Raw genomic sequence first — 26945 nt, 5'->3', positions numbered from 1 at the left:
ATAGTTTCTTCTCCGTTGGAGAACGTTTGAAATATATTGATGGACTCTCATTCAATAGTGGCAAGCGCTACTGAGTACTATACAGTTACACAGAGCGCCACCCAGTATGAAACGATGTCCGATTCAACCCCCTCCGGATATGGTATGCATCTGAATTCATCCTTATTATTAGATCGTAACATTTGTTGATTTAATTATCAACGGATGTTATGCATCTGAATTAATTCGTTTATTATTTCTAGTCCAATGTTATTGCAATATTTCATATTAATTTCCATAATTTGATTTGCTTCTCAATTGTTTTTCATGTAACATTAATTTATTACATATAGATCTCATTTGAAACAAATATTTGTATCATCCATATTTGAACTATGTATGCTCTCTTCAGAAAGGAAATGTTTGTTCCTTGTTTGAAGTGGGCATAGGAGCATAGCTGCAATATAACTGTTCCCTATTTGTGCCCTGAATGCTATATTTAATGGATATATTTCTGCTATACGAGGATGTATTCATATCTATTTAACCTAAACCAGTTCCATGCATGGAAAAAATATTGCGTTACCATAGCAACGAACAATAACTCATTAGAAGTGTCAGTATGAAGTTTGAGGTCAAAAAAGTAAACCAGAGTTACGCAATAAATTGAAAGAAAGAAGATGCCCACCGAAATAGTGAAAATAGAAACATTGGAGTATCGAGCCATCATCAAGCATCTGTATTTAAAAGGGTTAAGAGGTGAGCAGATTTACGAAGATATGCTTAATACCCTTAGTAATCAATGTCTCGTATGCGACCGTGAAAAATTGGACTGCAAGCTTCAAAAAAGGTAAATTTTCCATTGAAGATGATGACCGATCGGGAAGGCCAATTTCTGTGTCAGTTCCCGAAAATATCGATGCAGTTCATGACATGATTTTCTCAGACTGTCGAATTGGGCTAAAACGGATATCTGAAGCACTCAATATTTCATACGAACGCGTTCATCATATAGTTCACATCAATTTGGACATGAGAAAAATTGCTGCAAAATGGATCACCAAATGTTTGAATGTTGACCAAAAAGCGTGCAAGGGTAGAAGCATCGCGTTCGATCTGTGCTCGATTTGAAAACGATGTAGACTTCTTAAACCGAATTGTTACTATGGATGAGACTTGGTTACGTTTTTACGATCCAGAAACAAAGCAACAATCTATGGAATGGCGAGACACTGGTTCTCCAAGACCTAAGGAGTTTCGCGTCCAAAAATCTTCTGAAAAAGTTCTTGCTTCAGTTTTTTGGGATTGCCATGGACATAATTGATTTTTTGGATAAGGGTAGAACAATAACCGGAGATAACTATTCGACATTACTGACCACTTTTTGGGAAAAAATTGAAGAGAAAAGACGCGGAAAGCCATCCAAAGGTGTTTTGTTTTTGCAGGACAATGCCCATGCACACAAATCTCATGTTGCTATGTAAAAAACTCGTGATTTAGGGTTTGAATTTCTAGAAATTACTAGAACACCTCCCTTATTCACTAGATTTGGCTCCATCCGACTCTAATCTCTTTCCTCAACTGAAAAAAAGTTCAAAAGGTCGTTAGTTTTCTTCCAACGAGGAGGTAATAAAAGCTGCGGAGGTCTGGTTTGCAGAGCAGGTCCTTTTTTGAAAGGTCTAGAGACGTTGCAGGTTCGCCGTAATAAATGTATCCTATTAACCCCCGGTTTCATAAAGCTCGATCGGGGAATCAAGGCTTGATTGACAGATAAACGTCAATTTGTTTCCAATCAATAATTCAGCCATAAGAATTCGGAATTCAATTCTCGAATCAAATTATGATCTATATACATCTATTCAATGATTCTAAATTGCTTCTTGTTCAATATATGTAGGAATGAAAAAGTTTTAGTGATTTCGTTTTTGAAATCCAGTGACTGTCAAATCGTTGATCGGGCAGTAAGAGTTTTATGAAACCCGCTGTAAGAGGAGAATATGTTGAATAATAAAATATTTTGTCATTGAAATTTTGTTTGCTTCTATAGTAGGCTAAGAATTTTTCAATATATCCTCGTATAGCTGCTCTGTACTGTGGTCACCTTGGTCATTTTAGAGCCGGACAATCGAAGTGTTATGTTTTCAGTGGACCAGCCTGTATATTTTATAATACTAAAGACTCTGAAAATATGGTGGGTAGCCCGCAGTAAAACAGTGTAGGTTTCAAATTTTCACTCCTTTGTCTCAACCAGCAATCTTTGTTTCACTTCAAAACCCTTCGTTGTAGACTTTTGACTTCATTACTGCAGTGACGTTCTGAACACTAAAACACCGTTCGGATTTCAAGACCGAACTGTCGTCCACTGCATGGGATGAAGGAAAAGCGCCATCAACGTTTCGTATGTGCCAGTGAACTGTTCGATGAAAATAATCCTGAATGACGATCACAACTGGAAAAATATCACCAAAGTGAAATTCCATTCTTCATTGCGATTACTCTCATGACCCGTGCAGAAACTGGACTCGGCCATTAGATCAGACATGATTCGGCTAATGATAAAATATTGTCCGGTCGGATCATCATTTATTTCGCGTCGTTCCCCGTTCGAAAATTGAATCCGGCCGCACTTTTCGCTGGCGAATGGGAGTGCGAAAGTAAACGCCGGGATCCTCTTGTTGTTCCAGGCACGAAATGTCACTGTATCGGCTTCGAATGAAAAATGCTTTATTACTTTATTCGAGTTGGCCTCAGTGTTGTATCAGTTGAACAAGGGATGATCCATCTGCTGCGCCCAGGATTCTCATTGGCACGTTTCAACTTGAGCAAGCAACGAGGTCGCATGAAATTCAATGCTGTTTTGTGTACCTCTAACGATTTCGTTTCAAATCTTATAACAATGACATAAAATTAACTTTTTAGGTTCATTTTTTAATGATGAATTTGTTCAATAGAGAATTAAAAAACACTTTTCGTTTATCCCTTAGTGACTCACCAAGATGGAAAATCCGATTGAAGTCCTAATGGTAGGTTTGATCCGAATATGAAAATTTCGTTTAGACTTGCAACGAAGGCATCTGCGGCGCTGTCTTCATAGCTCGATTGGAGATGAGCGTATTTTGTCTACGGACCGAGTAGGGATTTAAATTGAAACAACGTATTTCAAAGAAGTTCCATATTCCATTGATATCAGATATCATATACCTAATATTTTTATAAAATTTTTTGAGAGGTATGTAATGTTTGGAGAATTTCTAATACATTATTATTTTACACAAGTGAGAATTCACATTTTTACTGCTCGCGAAATTTTGGGTCGGCACTGCCGACCCTGCCGTCCCTGACGGGCCGCCACTGCTTGCAACTGTGGATGGGATTCAATCTGTTGTGCTTGGACTGGGTTCGAACGCGTTGGGGATTGATGGTATATCTGCCAAAATTCTTCAATTGTCGCTCAGTGTTACTTTGCCTTCATAACGCATCATCAAGGCTTGAGTCGGGTTATTATCCTGATGTTTGGAAGTGCTCCATTGTGAATCCTCTGCCCAAGAATTCTGTTCCAAAAAATCTGTCTTATTTTCGGCCAATAAGTGTGTTACCAGCTATGTCAAAGGTTTTCGAGAAAGTATTATTTGTTCAAATTTATGACTACGCCACCCACAGCGGAATTCTTACTGACCAGCAGTCGGGTTTCAGAAGGGGTTTCAGCACTACCACTCTTCTCTTAAATATAACAGATGACATTCTGAGATCTCTGGACGGGGGGTTATGCTTCAGTACTCGCCCTGTTGGATTTCGCAAAAGCGTTTGATACTCTGGATCATGAGTTGCTTTGTGCTTAGTTAGGATATTTTGGTTTTGATGAATCTTCTTTGAGATTTTTCAGATCTTATCTTATTGGCAAATATCAATGCGTTAGGTTGCGGGATGCATTTTCGGATTACTGCCCGATAACTTCAGGTGTGCCTCAGGGTTCAATTCTTGGCCCTCTGCTGTTTTCAATATATATTGCGGATATGTATAGTGTAGTAAGGTTTGTTGTCATCTATTGTTATTGTGATGACACTCAGACTCGCCTCTCTTTCCTTCCATCTTCTATCTCTGCAGCTATCGAACGGTTCAATGAGGACTTGTCCAGAATAATGCACTATTGCACGGAAAACAACCTGAAAATAAACGTAAAAAAATGTTTTTATATACCTTTCTTTCCGAGAGCGCTCAATGTGGAGTTTGACATCAAAATAGGTGATACAATTCCATCCTTCACCTGTTGTAGAAACCTTGGGATCTTTCTCGATTGCCAGCTAAGATTCAGGGAGCATGTCTCATTTCTGCTGAGGAGTTATTTCCTGGCACTTCGATATTTGTATCGACAGCGACATTTTTTGGACCCAAAATCACGGAAATATCTTTGTGAAACCTTAGTGTTGTCTAAGTTGAGTTACGGATTAACAGTTTTTTATCCATGTCTTGATTCTGTCGAGAAATATAGGTTGCAGAAAATACAGAATTCGTGCTGTCGCTACGTTTTGGGATTGAGAAAGTACGATAGGGGGGTTAACAGTGGAATAAATAGGTTGGAGTGGCTCAGGGTTGACAATGTTTTACGGCTTCATATGACAACTTTGGTTAATCGTATTTTGGGTACGGGTATTTCTCCCTATTTTAGAGCCAAGTTGGTGATCAGACGGGATGTTCATGATATGGCTATAAGGCATGAGGGGAGGCTTATGCTGCATCGATTTGGTTCAGCTATGTTTCGGCGTTCTTTTACCTTTGATGCAGTCAAGTTGCACAATGAATTTTTATTTTCGTATGAAATAGTTTTTGTCAGATTATTGAAAAAGAAATGAAGATGAAGCTGCTTGTGAACCAGTCTTAGCTTTGGAGTTGTTTTTTTTTTTCTTTTTTTTTCTGGTGCACATGTTCATTTTCAGTTCATTGATTGTAAATTTCATTTTTCTGCAATTTTTAGATTTTATTTTTATTTGTGTTTCATTTTTATTTTTATTTCTGTAATTTGTCAGGGTATGAGTGGAGTAGCTCATGCTAGACTTCGCCCCAAGTGAATTTTAATTTTTTTCTTTCTTTTTCCTCAATAAAGACACTATTATGACTTTAGCCTCGCGGCTTTCACACTCCTCTCTAGACACTTCACTTATCCCAGATATAAAAAGGATTAAGCTCTGTTGGAGCCCTATCCAGGTTTTCGGGCAGGTGGTGATGGTCGGGTTCGAGCCGCTCCTCGGCTTCTTGCTGTCGGTTGGATTCCTGCTCCACCCGCACTTCCTGTCGGAGCAGACGGTGTTCCTCTGCATTCCCCATGTACTTGCTTACAGTTCGCGCTGTTCCTAGCAGAACCGCCTTCTGCATGACTCTATAGATATTTTCGTCCAACTGAAGTTTCCTCAAGTTCTCTAGTAGTTTCTCCGGTATCAGTCCTTTAGATGAAATGACAATAGGAATGGTCTTGATGTCTTTCAGCTTCCACTGTCCCCTGGTATGTTCCTCGAGATCTCTGTATTTTGAGATTTTTTCAGTGTGCCTATCTAGAAGATTGTTATTATTTGGAATCGCCACGTCTATGAATAGTGCTCTGTCCTCATCCTTATTGAGCAATATGAGGTCTGGTCTATTATGGGTTATTTTCCGGTCTGTGCGAACCGTGCGATCCCAGTAGAGCTGGTGATGTTCATTTTCCAATACAGCATCCGGATGATAATTGTAATAAGAAACCTTTTTCGAACTCAGAAGTTGGTGTTTTAGTGCCAATTCTTGGTGAAGAATCTTTGCAACAGCATCATGTCATGTCATCATTATTATTATTTAATAATTATCTTTAATCAGCTTCCTGCTAACATCTTGAGGATAAACAATGTCAATATGTTCAGAAAGAGGTGTAAAAAATGGATTATATCCTATGGAAGGGAGAGACTGCACGACTTCATTAACCACAGATAAAAAGTATACAATGCGATGACATAAATAAACGAAAAAAAAAAAAAAAAAAAATAATACGGTGTTTAGTTCAATTATAATGGTAGTATAAGTGTTTTTTGGATAAATTGCGTGAACCATTTGTTCACTCATCATCAGGAGCGAATTTTCTACAACATCACGTACAAGCAAAGGCTACCTGAGCCGGAGCTTCTGTGATATCATCTATTTGTTCATGCATTTAGCTCTATTTTCATTTGTATTGTAAAAAATTTATGGTGAATAAATATTATTATTATATATTATTATTATTAATGTTAAGTTCTCAATCAGTTTCCCTCATTTCCTCCGATATTAGTTTTTTCAAGAGAACTTTCATTTTATCATACATTATGTTTAGACAAGAAAAACGGTACTTGAAAATGCCCGTTCAATCAAGCCATAAAGTAACATTAGGACCATATTTGGTGTGTGTAACTTATAACTCAAACATACGCCTCTCCACTCGGTCTTATGATTTGTTAAGCAATACTGAAAATAAGTTTCCTCTCGAAAATACACTTCCATTTGTGAGCAGTGTATTTCATCGTGAAAATGATGAAGCTATTACTTTTTTTTCCGTTTAATTTCATTCATTCCAAGAAGACAAAATATCTCCTTGCGCAGACTACATTAGTTAAACTTCACTGAATCAATTCGTATTTTTTTTTCTGTCGAAATCGCTTATCGAATGCTTCCTTTCTATATAAACTTTCCCAATTCACTGCAGGCCCCAAGTTATCAGCCCTGCAATTTCAAACTGAAACTGCTCTGACGCTGGATGGAAATTACTTCCACTAAATACTGAGAGGACTCCTGAAGGATCCATTCAATTCTCAATACAATTGACAAAGTTCTAAGCTCTTTTAACGATCGTTTCATACAAAAACCTCTCTTTTACTAGATAAATAAGTTCAAAAGTAAACCAATTCAATAGGTACGTGTTCCTCGGTCAAATCCTGATAGCGCCAACTAAAGAGTTCATTCACTAGGGTTCCTGGATGCTGTAAGCTGAGGACGAAATAACAAAAACCGATTTACCCAACTAATGGATGTGGGTCAAAGAGTTTTCCACTTGACTCGTACGTATATCCCGAATGAGTAGGTAGGTAAATGTAGGATAAACACAGTCTACCTATGTTGCTGGCCAGTGTGGATTAGACTATATTTTTTTTAATTGGGTATTCAATTTTAGGAGGCAAAAACGTATTACTTGGAAAGCAATGGTTCTCCGAAATTTTTTTCAATCTTTAGAACATCGCAAACAATATTTTTCTGATATTTTATCTCGATTTCGTTTGGAGTGAGAGATGATTGAATTTATTGATCTGACAATCAAACGGCTATCGACTGCAGTTTTCCTAGTCTTCCAACCAGTTAAATACAGTTTTGTTTACCAAAAAGTCAACATAAAACTTATTGAAAACTCTTGGAAGATAATAATTATTTATATTATTATTTTAATTCATTGCATTTTTCTTAATATTCTATAATAATAGACATATAGACAAGTGTGCATCGACATCCGGAATTATTAATGCAGGCCAAATATCTACAAAATTCCTTCCAATGTTCTCAATTTCAGTTTATGGTTCGCTTGAAGTGATATTTATGTATCTTAGAAATAAGAATTTCATCACGAATTTCGAATTTGTTGATCATTTACGAAAAAAATTGTTCTACCTTCGAAATGTTTTATACTTATGTGAGCTCTAATATGTACAGCTGAGGGTTTCACGAAAGTTTGATTGTTCTAGCAAAGATTTGACAGTCACTCGATTTCCAAAAAGAAATCACTGAAACCCTTTCATTTCTGAATATATTGAAGGAGTAGGAATTTATAATCATAATTTATATTTTTTATATTTTTTTTCAACCTGGTTAGAAAAATTATTTCACTCAGTAATTTTCTCGCTAATTTTTCAGACATTCTTGGCATGATATCTTACCTGTTTTACAAGCATTTTCCTCAATATTGTTTCTTCGTGATTGAAGAATGGTTGGAATTATTTCCCTATCCAGATAGTGTATAATCAAGAAAGAAGTTGGTGTGCACCATTTGTAAACCTATGTTAGAGTATATGACTGAGGGTTTTTATTAGTTTTCAACTATTAAGTCCATGAACCTTTCTAATGATTAACTCCTTAACGTGCAAAATCGAACTACAATTATTATTCAACTATTGGCAAACAGTGTCATTTCATACTACTTGCATGTTACGTTATAGAATATCTCAACAATCATTTTCGATTTGAATTGTTGAGGCGTGAAAATCGCAGTGAAGAAAATCTATTCTACAAAAGATGCAATATAACTTAGCATTATATCTCATAAAATGAAAATCTCTATCCTAAAATACAAAAGTATCTCTTCACTTAAAGCGAATAATAAACCGAAATTGAGAAAATTTGAATGAAATTTGGCCTACATTTATAATTCCGGATGATTAAACACACTTGTTTATTATAGTTCATGAAGAAAATTAGGGGAGAAAAAATTGATGATATATCATTACATAGGAATGAAATTTTTTCGCAACTATTCTTCTACACCCTGTATATTAGAGTTCGTCTCTGCATGGTCTACTCGAATGTCGAATTGAATATACTTTGCTTATTAAAAAAAGTTAACTTTGTACTTCCACCCTGTATAGAGGCTGAGTCTTCGACACGTACAAATATTTTGGCAGTAGATTCTTAAGAAACACTTTTGTCCGATTCGGCCCTGATAAAAAGATATAGAGCCATTTTGAGTTTTCATAATGAGCTGTGCAACCCCTGGAAGAACATAATTACCTTCAGAACAACAAGCTAAATCTGTGACACTACATATCTGTGAATCTTTCAAACAGGGTTGTATTCAGCCAAAGCACCCAATTTTAAAAATTTAACAGATACTTTTTAATTTTTGAACATTAAATTACTCGTACGGCGTATTATACAAGAGAATATGAAGAACACTTTTATTCAAAAAAACTTTCAGATTTTGATTAGACAACGTTTAACTTAGTTTCAAGAGTTGAGTTATTTTAATTTTTGGTATTTTTGTGGTACGCAATGGTTATAATAAGTAAACCGAAAGACGTGGGTGTGATATCTTGTGTTCGAAAAAGATTTATCAATACCTAGATTGACAATTTATATTTCGAGATTCATTTCATTCGATGAAACTGATTGTGAGATAGAACTGAAAATAACATTTTTTTATGGTTTTTCAACAGCCTGTATCTTTTAGAACTAGCCGATTCGGAAAAAATTGTTAGAAAAAGGTGTTTCCCTTGACCTCAACAATCTACTGTTGAAATAGTTGTACGAGTCAAAGACTCACCCTGTATGTAAGAATTAGAAAAATTATCATTATCAAATTATTGAAGGCTGATTTATCTAGAACAACTATTATAGGCAATCAATCATAAGTATTCTTTATAGGATTTTTTTCTGGTGCACAACCTGTACAGGGTGGGCAAATTTCGATGTCTTAGCACTACAGCTTTTAAACCAGTGGTGATTGACTCAATCTGATACCCCATTCTCGTTCTCTTTTTCTGAGAAACTAACGAGGGTAGTAGTCATTTTTGGCCACCTTCTTTTGTGTTCGAGTTATAAGCGAAAATTGAAAAAATGGCGATACCGAAATAAATTTATATCTCCGCTCATACTGATGATAGAGCTCTGGAATGAAAACATTATACAGGCACTTTTTTGAGTAGAATCCATTGGCGTGCTTGCCTTCTTAGCAGGATTTTTAATTACGAAGCTATGACCCAAAGTTATGTTTTTTAAATGGGAACACTAGATTTCTATGCAATTTTTTTACTGCTTAATTTTCACTGATTTCAAAAATATATAACATCATATGGTTTGTATCAATATAAATAATAGAAAATGTTCAAATACCTATTTTCACAATATTTCTATGGTTTCAACTTTTGACGAACACAGAAAAATAGAAATTCCCCTAACAAGAGCAGTCTCCTTCCGGCAATGTCATTCTTTCTCTTCTTTTTACCAATTTACACAAAATTTGAATTTTGGAGAAATTGCGTAAGAAGCATAGAAATGAAAGAACTAATAGAAGGAGACTGTGGTAATCATAAGATGCTACATTTTTCTATTCTCATCAAAAGTAGAATCATAGAAATATTGAGAAAATAGGTTTTTGTCCATTTCCTATTATTTATATTGATAGAAACTATATGATGATTTATATTTTGGAATCAGTAAAAAATAAGCTTTCAAAAAATTGCACAGAAATCTAGTGTTCCTATTCAAAAAAACATAACTTTGGGTCATAGCTTGTTAATTAAAAATCCTGCTAAAAAGGCAAGCACGCCACTGGATTCTACTTAAAAAAGTGCCTGTATAATGTTTTAATTTCAGAGCTCTATCATCAGTATTAGCGGAGATATAAATTTATTTCGATATCGCCATTTTTCCAATTTTCGCTTATAACTCGAGAACAAAAGAAGGTGGCCAAAAATGACTGCTACTCTTGTTAGTTTCTCCGAAAAAGAGAACGAGAATGGGGTATCAGATCCCCTCTGGTTTGAAAGCTGTAGTGCTAAAACATCGAAATTTGCCCACCCTGTACACATAATAGATATTCTATCCCTATTTCAACCCCCAATCTTTGAAAATACGCACCTGATCCCTGTAAGATGTCTATCGAAATATATTTTCATCCTCCGTTCCAGTTAACTAGGAGCGAAATTGGTTCCCAAAGTTTCGGAGTTAGGTCTATTGAGAAACTTTTCCATTCCAAAGTTTTTGTTTCGAAGCAAGAAATGAGTACCTATTCTGATTCCTTGAATTCAATGAATGTCTATTTATTACTGAAGAAAATTGAAATTCCTGACGGATCTACTAATGGAAATACATTTCGATGTTAAATTTGCTGGAATATTTCCACAATAATGTGCAGTTCGTCTATTTACACTGAGTGACACAAAAAACAGAACAGCCATTATTAATAAATTTATTAGAAATAACTTCTGAAGATATATTTCTTTGGCCAGATAAGAAACGATCAGGTTTTCAACCATATGGTGGTTTGCGTGTTATCATCTGTTCTCTCAAAAAATGTCAGTAGTTATACGAAAATTATTATGTTTTCTATGTATGAGAGTGTGGAATGTGTCAAATTTACAAAATATCGATTAGAATTTCTATAATATCAAAGATTATAGAGTAGAAAGATAGTAAACGCCCTCATATCGCTAGTACTAAAAACCGACTACATTTTGGCCAGTGAAAACACATTTGACAATGAGATGGCGCTGAAAACGTATTATCAATAGAGAAAAACTGTTTAATAACAGTTTGCTGTTTTATAATTGAGGGGCGCGAAATTCGAATTCTATTCCTTGTATTGAATTTCATTATTGACCTTATTGAGACTAGAAAACAAACATCCTGAGCGACAAAACAAAAGGATGGTTTTGTTTTGTGACCAGGATGTTACTTTTCATCTGAACATTGTTTGGAATCGATTGGCATCAATGAAATACGCTGTTGGATGTGATAAATTTTTATTTGCAATCTATAAAAAATTTACAAAAAGTTGAAATTATGGACAACGAATAGAGCTTTGACTTGGATTCAAGAGTATATGGTTATCTGCTTGTCAAAGGTGCTTTTTCTGTGAAAACGTTTTGAATTAATAAACTGAGTTGAATTTGTACAATTTATATCAGCAATTGATATGAACCAATATTCAATTTACCATCATAGGATACACATTTCCGTTACTTACATATTATTCACAAAATTTTCAGGACCACAATTGAAAAAAACCTTACAAAGGTATACAAGACCTGTATTCAAGCCCGTCAGTGTAAGTTCTTCATGCTTTTTTATGATTTCTTCATGGTATGGTCTCTTTATGACACAATATAGGAATTGATTGATGAATGAACAAGAGGTTTCATAAAACTTTGACTTTTCAAACAATTTGACAGTCACCCGATTCCCAAATCGAAATCCATAAAACTTTTGCATTTCTGAATATATTGAAGGCAATTGAGAATCTTTGAATGGACGTATAAAAGTCATCATTTCCCCTAAACGAGCCCAGCAGGATGCTTCCTGAATACAACAATTTACGTGGATGAATAGTTCTCAATCGACTTGCAGTAAAATGTTCATTGCACGTGGTGTAGTCAGTAGTATTTGCAGGCCTTTACTCCCTGAAAATTTTATCCACTTCGTAGCACTGAAAATAAAAATCAATGAATGACCAAGTTACATGTTACCAGTTTTAATACTTACATTTCCATTTTCCTTAATAAAATTCGTTTTATTTGATCCACAGTTCTTCATTATACAATAGTTTTCGAACGATATTCTGAAGTTTTCGCCAAGAAATTAGATAAAAATTTCAATAATCAGCAACTACAACGGGCTTGGAAAACAAAAGGGGATACGAGATTGTCTATGGATACGAGAATCAAATCATTCAAAACCTGTTTGATCAAAATGGCCATCTGACTCTGACATCTCGCAAAATTCTTAGAACATAGAACAACAGGAAGGAGCATATTGTTCATTTTGGTGTGACCGAATTTGGTGCACATATGGCGGAATCCATTTTTCCGGTTTAGCAGTGGCGTAGGGCATAAATAATCTCAATTACTGTCCAACGTAATTTTGGCTAATTTCAGATCGCATTTTTTATTTTTCGAAAGCTTTCTATTATTGAGTGGAAAGAAAAAAAATATTTTGGGAATACTCTTGTGAAACATAGGAATTAAAATCTCGAAAGATGTGAGTAGGAAAAATGTATTTGTTTTTTTCTTTGTACTTGTGAATACTGAGAAATAAATAAATTTTGTATATTTATCTATTTAAAAAGAATATACAGAACGTCACTTTTAATGTTTATTGGTTTTTAAAGAGAATCAATCTATTATACAAATTCCTTATTCTATCTTCATTTACAGTATTTTTACAAATATAATTCAACCTCGTGTTTAAATAACAATTTGAACTGGCTGGCCTAAGAACCATTCATATGGGAAAACCAGCTCTGGTTACCCAAGAGGTAACGGCCAAGGCCCCTAAGAAAGTCGTCGGTTTTATTAACACCATTCTAAAGACCTCCTTAGGTTTCCATGAATGAGTAGGGTAGTGAACCAAAGATCTATGTGGTCGCAGTTCCCGGAAGGCCAACTGAGCCATAACGACCCCAGTTCAAGAAATAATAACAGTCCTTACCAACAATTCATCACTTACATATTTCACACGGGGAGCTTCTATAGTTGGAAATGCATTGGGAAATAATCTAATAACAGATTGTGAAGATCTGTTGAAACATTCTTCCTTGAAGTGCTTGGAGCACAATAAGCTCCTGTTGTTAGGAGTAAACCCAGGCTTATTAACAAAACTCACCCATCTAAATCTACGTCTTTCATCCTTAGGAAATCTGAAACAATAATATTGAGACTAATTAATTTCAGAAATCATAACAGTTTGTCATTCCTGCTTTCAAAATATTCTTGAAAATTGAATCTACCAAACCCAGTTTGTTCAATTGAAATCCTTATTATCTAATGTCAACTACGCCCATGGTTTGTTCACGATAACGTCAAAATACATAAACAGGAATACCATTTTAATATTCAAAAAAAGTCGTTAATACAGTATGAATAAAACCTACCTGTGAAATGTTACACCGGAATTGTTTTTCTTTGGTGTTTTTGAATAGCCACAAGCTACACAACTGACCATTTTCTGGAAAAAGTTCCTTACCACAAAAATATCTTATTTTAATAATTTCTTTAGGTAAAATAGTTCAGAATTCACTTCACAACTTAATTTCACTCAACTCTACAAAATCCAACACAGTTTAACTCGAAAAATATCCTAAAAATAACAATTTGATATGAATTTGATAAAAGCTTCACGTTTGACACCTATATCAAAACAAAACAATGAGTCATAATTTGGTGCACTTCGGTCTCACTTCCTGTCCTTGTATTCGCGTGGAAAGGCTCCTTCCTGTTGTTCTATGTTCTAAGGCAAAATTTCATACGAATTAAAATTTTAACCAGTCTAAAGGCCTTAAAAACACATTTGAAACACAGATGGAGCTCACATCAATTTAGTCGCTTCGTTTCCTATCTGTCTACTCTATAATCTTTTCCATAATATAATATAATCTTAATACAAATCATCATGACTAACGTCAGGAAGACAATTTTTTCATACTCTTGTCCCAAGAATTTTACATCTGTGAGTATTAACCTGGAATGTATACAAATCGAAGATTCGCTCTGTATATTGATTCACCTTAAGCCAGATACCACGTTTAAAAACCAAGTCTCTAGATTTCTGGTGCCTGGCCCATTTTCATCGGCTTCAATGGAATTTGATGAGAGGTTATGTATGTTATCTGAAATTCTGTAGGTATTTCAGACGATTTTCCATCCATTATAGATTACGGAGTTGTCCCCGTCTTCTAAAAACGTTCAACAATGTCAACAAGTAGCATGCAAAGGAATTTTATGGCTTCTGTTGCATGAAACTTCAGATAAGTAGCTTCCAGGATTTGGAAAGTACAAAAGGGTTCAGCTCTTTGGTGAATAAAATATTGTCGTTCGATAACAAGCACTAAGTACCTACTTCAGCTTCTGATATTGAATTCAAATCGTTCCATATATCCCATATACTATATACTGATCAGCAAATGAAATATATACAAGGTAAACCTACAATAATTAATTCAACAATTCTTTTTCAATGAGTAACACTCATTCGTTGAGTTCATTTTGGGCTCATTGTTGGAAAATTACAGACATTCGAGCACAATGATGATGCCCTCGTTCAGGAACAAGCTCCCAAAATCAAAACTTTATCAGTCTCAAATCACATACCTGCATTTATAATATATTAATTGATATTCATTGATAAGATGTCGATTTGAAGAAAAATGCCAAAAATACGCTATAATTTAGTGAGCATATTTATCTCGAATATATAAGATTATGGAAAATCTGGTGTTTTCGAGAATTCTGTCAATTAAAATAAGGAATCAACATAATTAGTAATTCGTCTGGAAAAGTTGATGAAAAAGTTCTCATAAAAATCCACTACCTTTTTACTTTTTACCACAAATGTATCACTCTTTTTGCACTTGAACCGCACTTTGAAATAGTATACCATTCCTTCATCGATTCGCCTCTTCCTCTTTTCAATTGAGTAATATTGTGCGAAGAACTTATTCCTTCAGATAACTAATGACTCTTACCTACTCAGACACTTAAAGGTCACATTCCTTTCTATTGAGCATCCGTAGATAATTTTTCTGCCTACAAAAACTGATATACTCTTGACATGATCTTAAACATGCCATTTATTGACAGAAAGATGAATGGAAGAACTTCCAAGACAGGGTAGGACTCGATGTATTCAGGATCCCTCTGCAATTATTGTGTGATACCTACTATAATGAATAATGTCAAATTTCGCAGTCATTTTACAAGGTGATGATGGAGATATACCTAAGTTGGTAGGTGAATGTATGCATTTGTGACTTGAAATATCTTTTTATTGTTCGAGCATCTTGTACGTAGAAGAGTAATTCATTTAAATCCTTGTACAGATTTTATCTGAATGGAATTCAGCAGGATTCGAATCCTGCTCTGAGTGGTACTTTTTTCAGAATTCAATTCCTGTCTGCATGCCGTTAAAACTTTCATTACGTTTTGTATAATCACAGTTTTCCTCATATTTTCTCGTATAATGCGACGTTTTTGAGTTATTTGATGTTCGAAAATAAAAAAGTATCTGTGAAATTCAAGAAATTTGGTATTTTGACCGAATGCAACTCTTTTCAAAATGTCCACAGATGTATAGTGTCACAGATTTATCTAGTTATTGCGAAGGTAATTTTGTTTTTCCAGGGATGGCACAGCTCATTCTGAAAATTTAAAATGTCTATATTTTTTTATCAGGTCTGAATCGGAAAAAATGGTATTGGAAAAAAGTGTTTATTTTGACTTCAAGAATGTACTGTTGAAATATTTGTACGAATCAAAGACTCACCCTGTATACTTGAATCAGGTACTAGGTTAGATTGAAATATAAAGATATCCTCCAGATAACTCCACATATACGAGTGTATATCTTTAATGTTAGAAAAGTGCTGTCTGAATTCTAGTTTTATCTATTATATTTCAGATTAATAATTTGTGTTTTCTTTTACAGGTAAGCTGAGTCACGTTCTCTCTTTGCCTTCTGGTGAGTTTGAAATCATATGCATAAAACTGAAAAAAAACATGAGTGTTGAGAAGCATCGATGTAAAATTCCAAAGAAGTCCAATATCCCAACAATAAAATTCGTCGTGATTATTCAGAAAATTTTTTGTAACATTCTTGTTGCCTTCATAGATTTACCCGACGCGAAATTATTAGAAAGAATAGCATATTTTGACAAGCAATGTTGCCAACACTTTCAATACATTTAAATTTTTCTACTCTGTTTTTACCTCACCTCCTACGATATAAGAATTTCCATATGTTAAATTATTCAGATAATCTATAGTAAATCTGGCTCATCTGTTAAATTTTCCCGCGACTGGCGATGTCTTCCAGTCATGTACCTGAAATTTAATAAAATCATATTGAACTTGAGGGAATAATAACCACGCCATCGAGAATACTTATTTTATGACGGTTGTATTAAAACTCATATGAAAATCATTAACTTGAACGAGCAAGTTTATTGTTTTCTTTTGATATTTCAATTGAACTGTAACAGTTTGCCTACAGTTTATCAGGAAAAATGTTTTTATTTTGAATTCATAATCAACATGTGGCGGTCAACTTTCAGGACAGCCTGTAGGTATAAATTCAAAAAAAATAATTGTGACTGCGAAAATTATTATTTCCTACCGTCAATGGATGTCTCTTTCGACATCCCCAATTTGTCCTATGTATCTAGTATCTGTTCATGGAAACAGGTTAATTTTGGTCCCTTAGCTTTTGGTCGCGTCAAAGCGCCACATTCCGACCTGTAAAACGATATGTTACGAAACGGTCAAAATTCATCCGGCATCCTTTGACACTAACAGATTATCCAACGCTACCCCTGACATAAGTGTGAAATATTGCCCTCAACGCAATGAAGCTTCCATTTAGCAAAGCAAGAAACCTCTCACTCAGGTCTGAAGCGGTGAAAGGGATGTGAAATTGGTTTTGTAGTTTTGCTGAAACTATTAGAGATTTTTAATCTCTGCTTGATATTCCACGAGCATGTAATATTATTTTCAAAAATTGAATGAAATCAACTAGGTACTTGTTTTTGGAATAATTTCACAAAATACATATGCGGATATATTGAAAAATTCTTAGCCTACTATATAACCAAACAAAATGTCAATGTCAAAATATTTTATTGCTCAAAATATTCTCCTCTCATTTGAATACATTTATTACGGCGAACCTGCAACGTCTCTAAACCTTTAAAAAAATGTTTCTTCTTGCTCTGCAAACCAGACTTCCACAACTTTCATTACCTCCTCGTTGGAAGAAAATTTACGACCTTTTAAACTTTTTTCAGTTGAGGAAAGAGATGATAGTTAGATGGAGCCAAATCTGGTGAATAAGGGAGGTGTTCTAGTAATTAAGTAATTCAAACCCTAAATCACGAATTTTTTGCATGGCAACATGAGATTTGTGTGCAGGGGCGTTGTCCTGCAAAAACAAAACACCTTTGGATAGCTTTCCGCGTCCTTTCTCTTTAATTTTTTCTCGTAGAGAATAGACGAATAGTAATCTCCGGTTATTGTTCTACCCTTATCCAAAAACTCAATCATGATTACTCCATGGCAATCCAAAAAAACTGAAGGAAGAACTTTTCTGCAGATTTTTGGATACGAAACTTCTTAGGTCTTATAGAACCAGAGTGTCGCCATTCCATCGATTGTTGCTTTGTTTCTGGATCGTAGAAATGTACCCAAGTCTCATCTATAGTACCAATTCGTTTTCAAATCGAGCACAGATCGAACGCGATGCTTTAACTCATGCACGCTTTTGGTCAACATTCAAACATTTGGGGATCCATTTTTTCTTATGTCCAAATTGAACTATATGATGACCGCGTTCCTATGAAATATTCAGTGCTTCAGATATCCGTTTTAGCCCAATTCGACGGTCTGATAAAATTATGTCATAGACTGCATCGTTATTTTCGAGGACTGACACAGAAAATTGTCTTCCCGATCGGTCATCACCTTCAATGAAAAATTTACCTCTTTTGAAGCTTGCAGTCCAATTTTTCATGGTCGCATACGAAGGACATTGATCACCAAGGGTATTCAGCATATCTTCGTAAATCTGCTTATCTCTTAACCCTTTTAAATACAGGTACTTGATGATGGCTCGATAATCCAATTTTTCGATTTTCACAATTTCGGTTGTCATCTTCTTTCTTTTAATTTATTGCGTAACTGTGGTTTACTTTTTTGACCTCAAACTTCAAACTGACACTTCTAATGAGTTATTGTTCGTTGCTATGGTAACGCAATTTTTTTTTATGCATGGAACTGGTCTAGGCTAACTAGACAACAATACATCCTCGTATAAACAGAGTTGACAACAGATTAAGATATTTCCTCAAATAGAAGGCCCTGTATATTTTTTCATTATCAGCTAGCACCTTCTTTCCTCATTACAAATATACTACTGCATTTGAAGGTCTATCTCATTAATTCTGGGAAAAACAAAGTTTCAAATGCATATTGTAGCATTAATTTATGAACTCAATCAGGACCAAAGTAATGCTATATCATATAGTCTACACAACTTGGCAAAACGGTATGAACTTTGTATATTTATGTGCATCGGTAGTAGATGAGCCAATGTCAATCCCTTAAACAATCCCCATCAATCTTCAAATTTTAAAGAATATGATAGGTACGCTTTCCCGACCATTAGGAATATATGGAAGGAACAAGTTTTTCCACCACCCCTGTAGTGTATACTACCATTTTATTTATTGCTTCATTAAATCCATACCTCAAAAACACATCTTCTTCCTTGAGACATTTCTGCGGCAAGATTTATATACTCGAGCATTTCACCCGTACCAATACATCAACCCCAACGTAAAACAAAATGGCGTAATTCCGTTAGAATCAGTCAACCGTGGAGAATGCGAATGAATTCTTTCGTGATATTTCATGCTTCCAGCACATCGCGCGACCCCATTCCCTCGAGGGGGATGTTAAACGAAATAATGGAATTTGTGCGGTTCATCATTTTGCAGTTCTTAAATTTCCATAAATACACATGCACGTCGAGGGTTCCTCTGCCATTTGGCAATTATTGCGTCAGTGGCCGCTTGATGGGGGTGATTTCGTTAGCCGAAACACTTCGGGGTTGAAGTTGAACATTACTCGCTCACTTATCTTCGGGATGGATGTCGAGCAATTCGTTTTGTCGAAATAGCTGAGGCCGTTGAAAAAAAATTGAGGTTTGAAATGGGGGTTGAAGTGTTGGCAAACCTATCTGGATGGCTCTCTAACGCCGCCACCGCTTTATTGGTCTAATGTTGGTCGCGGACAGGACCGGAGTGGCATAAAAAAACGGTGACTCTAATGCCTAATGACGCAGAATTCTCTATTCTCTGTGCTCTGGATAGATCTTTATTCACTATTCTTATTTGAAGTTTTTCTTCGATAACTCTGAAATTTTCCATTTATAGATTTGAGGTTTACTCGGGATATAGGTAAAAAATCTTGAGTTTTCATACAGTCAAACAATGTTTTTTTTTTTGACAAACGGTAGGGGTCATCAAAATGAGTCATTCCACCGAAAATTGTCTACATAACATATTCAAGATGGCTGAGCTCCAAGCCCTAGAAGTTCGACAAAATTTCATCAAATTTCGAGACTGGAAGGTGACTCTGGCATCGGAAAAACGAAACAAAATATAAACATATGGCTGGACAATGAATGGTTCAGGTTTAGTACTTCCTAATTTATCTGATCAGTTCACTTGGTCATCAGGCTACTTGAAAGAATTTCAGTATAATTATTTTTTCAACTTTGTCATTTTGAACGTTTTGTAGAGGTGATTTTTGGTGAAACATTTTATTTTGACTAGTTCTACCTTCTGTTAAAGAAAAAGCCTCATCTTTAAATGATTAACAGTTCTATTTGATAAAAATTATCTCACCTATGTTTTTGGCATATCTAGTTTTTAAAGCAAGCAAAAGGGAAAGTCTTTTAAGCACTTCTGTTTGTGGAACCATTTATTTAATCATCCGGAGACATGTTTCGGCTGATCGCCATTATCAAACTAAGGGACTCTGAAATACCGATTGAGGTTTCAGTTGGAAAATTGCTAACAAAGTTTGCTAACAAAGAAATAAACAAAATAAATAACCTACAATGCAAAACTTACGATTTTAGGTTCCAAAGTCATACGGTAAAAAACATATCAGTCAAAAGGTAAAAGCCAAAAAGTACACATAAAATCGGATCTAGATCAAGTGAGCATATAAAATGAAAGATATGACAGATAAACAAAACACAAACGGAAGACGAAAAACTACATTCGCGCAGACAGGTTCCTGCTCTTCTTCTCTTAAGCGAGAACAGTGGCGTCGGCAGAGAGAATCAATATAAGAGTTTATAAGTGTCCTTTATGTTGTTCGTCAACATCGAATTTAACGCTTTGTATTCTGTACTCTTGAGGTGTTTGTAAATTTCCACTTCTTCTAGAATTTCTTGTCTGTGGTTGAATTCGCAGTGATGAATTAGATGGGTGTTCTCCTCTAAATCAAACTTGTGTTTTTCTTCTCTTAAATGACAACCAAAAATTGATTTGTCATTATTTGGGTTATTTGCACTAGCCAGATGTTCTTTGGTCCTTGTTCTAATGGATCTGCCGCTTCTCCCCACATAAACGACATTACAACCTGGTTCACCACATTCCAATCTATAAACGCCCGGCTTGTCCAACATGTCGATTGGGCTCTTGTTCCTGATGATATCTAGTTTTTTATTACCGAAAATCTCAACTTCAATGAAATTGAAGATCTGTTCTGTCGCCTGTGTAAGATCATCTAAAGCCATTTGTTATTTGTGTTGTTCCAATCATTTTTATGTTGTTTAACTCTTTCTTCAAGTTATTATTGTGTTTGGCACAAAAGAATAAGAAATAACTTCTATATCCTATATTTGGCACGTTTCGCAGACTATTTCATCTTATCCTTCAGGCATAAAAGTATCGATAATTAACATCAAATATGTGATATAGGAGTCAACAGAACTATAATTTGATTCCGAATAATTCATTAAATGGTTATAATTCTAATAAATATTTTAGATATTATTTCAATGCGAAGCTTCAATGTGTTCGATATTGAGAGCTTCCTGGAACATTATAGTTCTCCCAAGTGATAATGTAATACCAAACGCAGTGATGTATACGCCAATTTGTTTGGCAGACATAATAACTTTTGCTGATTTCTTGTGAATTGTGGATTTTCCGGAAGTAAAACAATAGATTTATCTACGTCGGTATGATTTGCGCTATACAACCGAAGTATTCTACACCATACCCATGAAAACATCTGTCAGCGTCAAAATGAGCAAGTATTGTCAACAACTGTGTGTGATAGCAGTGAGTATTAAGCACTACGTTATACTATCGAGGATAAAAAATCAACGAATGTAATGATCTAGATTGAACCAGCAAAGCACCATCATTCAAAGTATCAACAGAAATACCACTTCGTCCAGAAAGAGATCAACACAACTCCCATCTCCACGAAAATGGAACGAATTGACTGCCCTTTTATTCGAAGCCAGCAGTCACAAAGGTGAAGGAATGTGCCCTAGTTCCATCTGGCGGGAAACGATATCTAAATCGATTCACATCCCAAACTCTCAGAAAATCTAGTAAGAATGAAGTATTTATGATTTTCCTTATGGTTGAAGGGATATTTTTCAGAAGTGTCTGCGTCGTTCTTGAAAATTAATACGCGGATCTGCTCTCCTAAGATCTGAAACATCACAAAAAATAAAAATGAAAAAAGGTATATGTATATTATTCACTTCCCAATGAATAATACTTCTGAAAATTCAAATTCACTGATATAGACTCCGAAACATTTTGAAATAACTAATTCTGACGAATACTGCATAACGTTGAAAGCATAAGCATTTTCTACAAACATTTCTTCATTACATATTTCAATATTCTCGTTGTGTTGACTCAGATGTCAGATGGGAAAAAATAAAGTATTTTTAGAAAATCTTGCTCTTATAAATTTTTCATCTGATCATTGAGTATTAAACTCGTTATTAATTTAATACTCAATGATCTGATGCATATTTCTACATAAAACATTATATTTGGGGAGCCACGATGATAAATTGGGATTTACCCGAGCGTCGTAAAGACCTAGTGGATTTTGAAGATTTGATGGTAGAAAGAAAAAAGTTTCTATGATGTACGTATGCACTTGCAGCGGTGGGGAAAGCGTCTGTAGGTTTTCGATGTAAGAGAAAATTGTCAGGTGTACATACTCGAGCGTGTCAGATCAAGATACTTTATATGCCCTACGTGTCTCTGATAATAAATTCATGTTAATCTAACAGTTTGCGTGGTGGGGCTGGCCGTAGAAAGAGTTGAAGTTTGAAGATGATAACGAGGCATTTTTTTGAAATATTTCCCTTACTGTACAGGGTGGGCAAAATTCGTTGTCTACTGAAGGAATCTCGAGAACTATAGCAACTAGAAGAAAATGGATGACACATTCTCGAGCTCTTTTTTTCTTACTATTCCAAATCTGAAAACAGATCCAGCCTAACGGTCATAGATTTTGAGTTATGAACGAAAATTGAGAAATTGTCATTTTCAATGAAGCTGAATAACTCGCTTATTTGAACTCGTATTCGAAATCCGTTGTTACATTCTACAGGCACATTTTTATGAGGAATTCAAATATGATACTAAGAAATTTTTCGATCCACTCATTTTCGAGATACGAAAGAGATTCCTGATTTTTCAAAGGTAAACTATAGTTGAAAGTTCTTTCATCTTGATGCAATTTTTTTGCTGATTTCAAAAATGTATCATATGTTGCTATTCACATGAATGTTACAAGAGAAAAAAATTCAATCCGTTTTCCTGCTTTTCGATTCTCTGTTGAATTATAAGTGGGCTGGGTTACCATAGCAACCGTTGAATATGCATTATATTTTGTGAACCTGAGCATCTTCGATTAAAATCAGGGATTGCTGAATAAATATTTCGATGATTAATTTGCCATCGTTTGTTCTCGCGATGTTTGGCATGCTTATCTCACAATGGTCACATTTTGAACATTACCGTTGACAGAAGTACCCATTTTTCATCATCTTACATCTTTAAAAATTATAATTATAGATAGCTATCGTATTTTATTCATAATATTACTGACTCTTGAAGTTTCTTTCATAAATAGAAAAACGATAATTGAATAAATTTTCTTCTCTAATAATCAGACGAAATTCTTTTACTCTCTTTAAAGGTATATCGATCTCGATATCGATATATAAAAGAAATAATTATTCCTATCGCAGAAGGTTGTGTTCACATGGGATTATATGGAGTTCACGAACCATAATGCATTTTCAACGGTCGCTATGGTTACGCCAGCCTACTGAAAATTCAACAGTGAATCGAAAAGCTGGAAAAAGTATTGAATTTTTTTTCTTACGTTATATTCATGTGAATAGCGACATATGATACATTTTTGAAATCAGCAAAAAAATTGCAGCAAGACGAAAGAACTTTCAACTATAGTTTACATTTGAAAAATCAGAAATCTCTGTCGTATCTCGAAAATGACTGGATCAAAAAATTTATTGATATCATATTCGAATTCCTCATAAAAAAGTGCCTGTAGAATGTAACAACAGATTTCGAAAACGAGTTCAAATAAGCGGGTTATTCAGCTTCATTGAAAATGACAATTTCCCAATTTTCGTTCATAACTCAAAATCTATGAACGTTAGGCTGGATCTGTTTTCAGTTTTGGATTAGTCAAGAAAAAAGAGCTCGAGAATGTGTCGTCCGTTTTCTTCTAGCTGCTATAGTTTTCGAGATCCCCTCAGTAGACAACGAATTTTGCCCACCCTGTACGTTTAATCGTTTCTGTATTCATTATGATGATATTTTAGATAATAAAATTCTATACTTTTATCAAATTTTTTATCATTGCATCAAACTTTTGTTTGATGCAATGTTTCATAACCTTAACCGTTTTCGAGCTTGAGGGTGATGAGCGCGAGGAGCATAGCCAAACATGCGAAAGGGCAAGGTCTATGTAGAATCCCAATCTAATGTACATTCATCGCTATATATCTCAAAAAAGTTTAGACATAGAAAAAATTGCTTCGGACGAAATTTGTAGGAAGTTTTATGTTTTACAACTTTCATGATGAATGAGAAAACAATTTGAATCCCAGGAGACGAGATAATCGAAAAAAAAATTATTTTTGTGACCTTTATGGCCAATTTTTATTGTTCCGGCAAGTTTGCCGCCTTCCACACATTTTCGTCGAGCTAAAATTGTCAGATTCAGAGAATATATACTTTTCAACATATTGTGATTAACCATATATTCATATCTTAATCTGACATGCTCGAGTATGTACAATGATCGTTTTTTTTTAATGTTCTGAAAGGCTGTTCTAGACAATTTCCCCTATATACATGTCTAATTTTTGGTAGAGGAACTACCAAAGAACAGTGAGAAACAGTGAGAAACAGTGTACAGGGTCCTAGATATCCCCCTTATATTAATCTGACACGCTCGAGTAAATACCTAATTTCCTTCTTGGGCTCCCCAACTATTGAAATCGTTTTTACTATTGTCTTGTATAAATTCTATGGATATTGATCAAATATACACTTATTTTAATGGTTGAAAATGTTGCTGATTCTTTTTAACCCACCTCATTTCAGTTTTATCTTTTCTTAAAATCAATTCCACTCCTTTCGTTACTCATTCTCTTCGTGGACATTCCTGATGAAGCCGTGGAATGATTACATCATCTTTAAGGGTAGGAAGAATATTCATATAGGTACGAGGAGAAACGAAACGAGCGTTCCAGTTCTGAGTTATATCCTTGGGGATTTATTTTTCTGTCATGCACGAGCCATAAACAACCCCTCTTTCCTGACCTATTGACGGTCTAGACAATATTAATTCCACCTGTTAACTTCCTCGCTATACTCACCCACCTCACCATGTCGGGAAACGCACACTATTATTCCCGAGTGTGACTAACAGCAACCCCGTTGATGCCGCGCCTGCGCCCTCGGACCAACCCTTAGAGGAGTTCCTACGGAAATTCCGAACTGTCCCAAGTTCGAAAACGTGAAACGTGCGTTGCGGTCGTTGCGGAGTCAGTTTACCTTCTGAAGTCTGTGCGTGAAAACGTCAAATATCGGGATACCGTAGATCTCGCATTATTCACGTGAAAATTTGTCGAATTTTCGTCGCGAGTGTGGAATCCGATTGAATGGTTGGATCCGCGGGGAAATCATTGAAAATTAACGAATTTTTCAAATTTGAGGTGCGTATGAGTTACAGTTGGGAATTTAGCTGCATCGGTTTGATTTTCATTGAAAGCACTTTAGGGAAACGACATAACGAATTCACACATATTTCACTGATAGGTACCTAGGGGTGGAATATCATTGGTATTCAGAACACGCTATATATTATAGCCGTTGCACCTGTGTGTTTACTCAACCTTGTTTTAATTACTCTATTTGTTATCGATGAAATAGGGTTGTTTTAGTAAAATCAACATTAATTTAATTGATTTGAAGTACAGCGAAGCGATTAAATAATTTTTATTGTACGTCAAAACAATTGGGTATCTATGAAAATTTTGCTTTTTTATTTAATCATGGTCGGATCGAAAAAAGTGTGTTCATATTTTCATAAGAAGATCTGTATATAAGTCGGGATAGAGGAGTAATTCAATTGAAAGAAGCAATTCCACTGGCTTCTTAGGAAATCCCTATATTTTTTCTAAATGAAATATTTCTAGGGTTGCTTGGAATTCCTCAGGTGTTTTTATAATGCTACCAAGGAATGTACCTGCTCTCTTTGGAACAATAGAAGCGCCGCAATTCTTGAATAGGCCGAATTTCTTTGTCAGAAATTCAGAGGAATGTATTATTTGTCACTACAGGTATAGATTCTGTTTCGGAGTCAACCTTGCATTTCCTGTATACTGTTTTTTTTTCATTCGATGATCTTTCATCGGAAATTATATTTGTGTTTTTAAAACAAGAATTCCCGTATGATTCATCTCGAATCCTCATCGGGCCATAAATAATAATAATCGTTGCACCTCTGCTAGTTTACTGCATTTTCTTTGTTTATTCGATGTCTTCAATTTTTTGATGACATCAAGGTGTTATTCATATATAATAATGTTATATTTCGAATATTTCAGTTGAAAATCAGTATATCTTATTTTTCAACTTTATTTTTTCGAAATTATATCAATAGAAGTGTTGCAGAATTTTTCTAGATAAATTTATTACATTTTTTACCGCATATTTCTTTATTTTATGTTCGATGCTGTAATGTGGAAAAAGTCAATGTCCTCGCAACAAATTTTGGGTAAATTCAATTTGAAAGATTAAAACGTCACAGCTGATTCAATTGTATCTTGAAAACACCTCATATTTATTGAACTACTAGAATAATATTCAACTTGAACTTAAGATTGAAATTTCTGACAATAATATTTGTAATATTAAAGTAACGTCTCCTAATTCTGCTTGAAATCTAGGAATTTCCTTGAGTTGAATATTAAAGGAGAAGAGAAGGTGGAGAGTTTTATAATAAGCAATAAGCTTTATAACTCGCGAATTATCACGTGCGGTTCCTTTCTCAGCAGCTTTGACTGCAGGTATAGGATTTCCAAATATGTACTTCATTAGAAATCTAACTTCTTTTGAACAGGAAATGGAT

General features: G+C 34.9%; 2 protein-coding genes across 6 annotated transcripts in view; one reads left to right on the top strand and one right to left on the bottom strand.

The window, feature by feature from the left end:
• The window catches only part of LOC123309021 (apoptosis-stimulating of p53 protein 2), a 334262-nt gene that overhangs the window by 239371 nt on the left and 67946 nt on the right, over nucleotides 1–26945 (top strand). Inside the window, exon 1 of one of the 5 annotated variants that reach the window (XM_044891863.1) lies at nucleotides 25405–25527. The exons of the other annotated variants lie outside the window; for them this stretch is intronic. The gene's annotated coding sequence lies outside the window, so the exon portion shown is untranslated. Of the gene's footprint in view, nucleotides 1–25404; nucleotides 25528–26945 lie in introns of those variants that run through there. 5 annotated transcript variants of the gene reach the window in all.
• LOC123309023 (THAP domain-containing protein 2-like) lies at nucleotides 13029–13958 on the bottom strand. The gene is made up of 2 exons (XM_044891870.1): nucleotides 13607–13958; nucleotides 13029–13372 (listed from the first exon to the last, which is right to left on the bottom strand). The coding sequence occupies exons 1-2, from the start codon at nucleotides 13675–13677 to the stop codon at nucleotides 13141–13143; spliced, it is 303 nt and encodes a 100-aa protein (XP_044747805.1). The 5' UTR covers nucleotides 13678–13958; the 3' UTR covers nucleotides 13029–13140.

Source organism: Coccinella septempunctata, chromosome 3 (assembly GCF_907165205.1).
Source record: "Coccinella septempunctata chromosome 3, icCocSept1.1, whole genome shotgun sequence".
Taxonomy (NCBI): Eukaryota; Metazoa; Arthropoda; class Insecta; order Coleoptera; family Coccinellidae; genus Coccinella; species Coccinella septempunctata.
Note: the sequence above shows the minus strand (reverse complement) of the source record. Positions and strands in the feature narration are given on the sequence as shown.

Bases quoted from the DNA above. Each gene is read 5' to 3' on its own strand.
- LOC123309023 (XM_044891870.1), bottom strand. From the start codon at position 13,677: ATGGTCAGTTGTGTAGCTTGTGGCTATTCAAAAACACCAAAGAAAAAC. The intron at 13,373-13,606 runs GTAGGTTTTATT...TTATTGTTTCAG, and splicing joins TCCGGTGTAACATTTCACAG to ATTTCCTAAGGATGAAAGAC.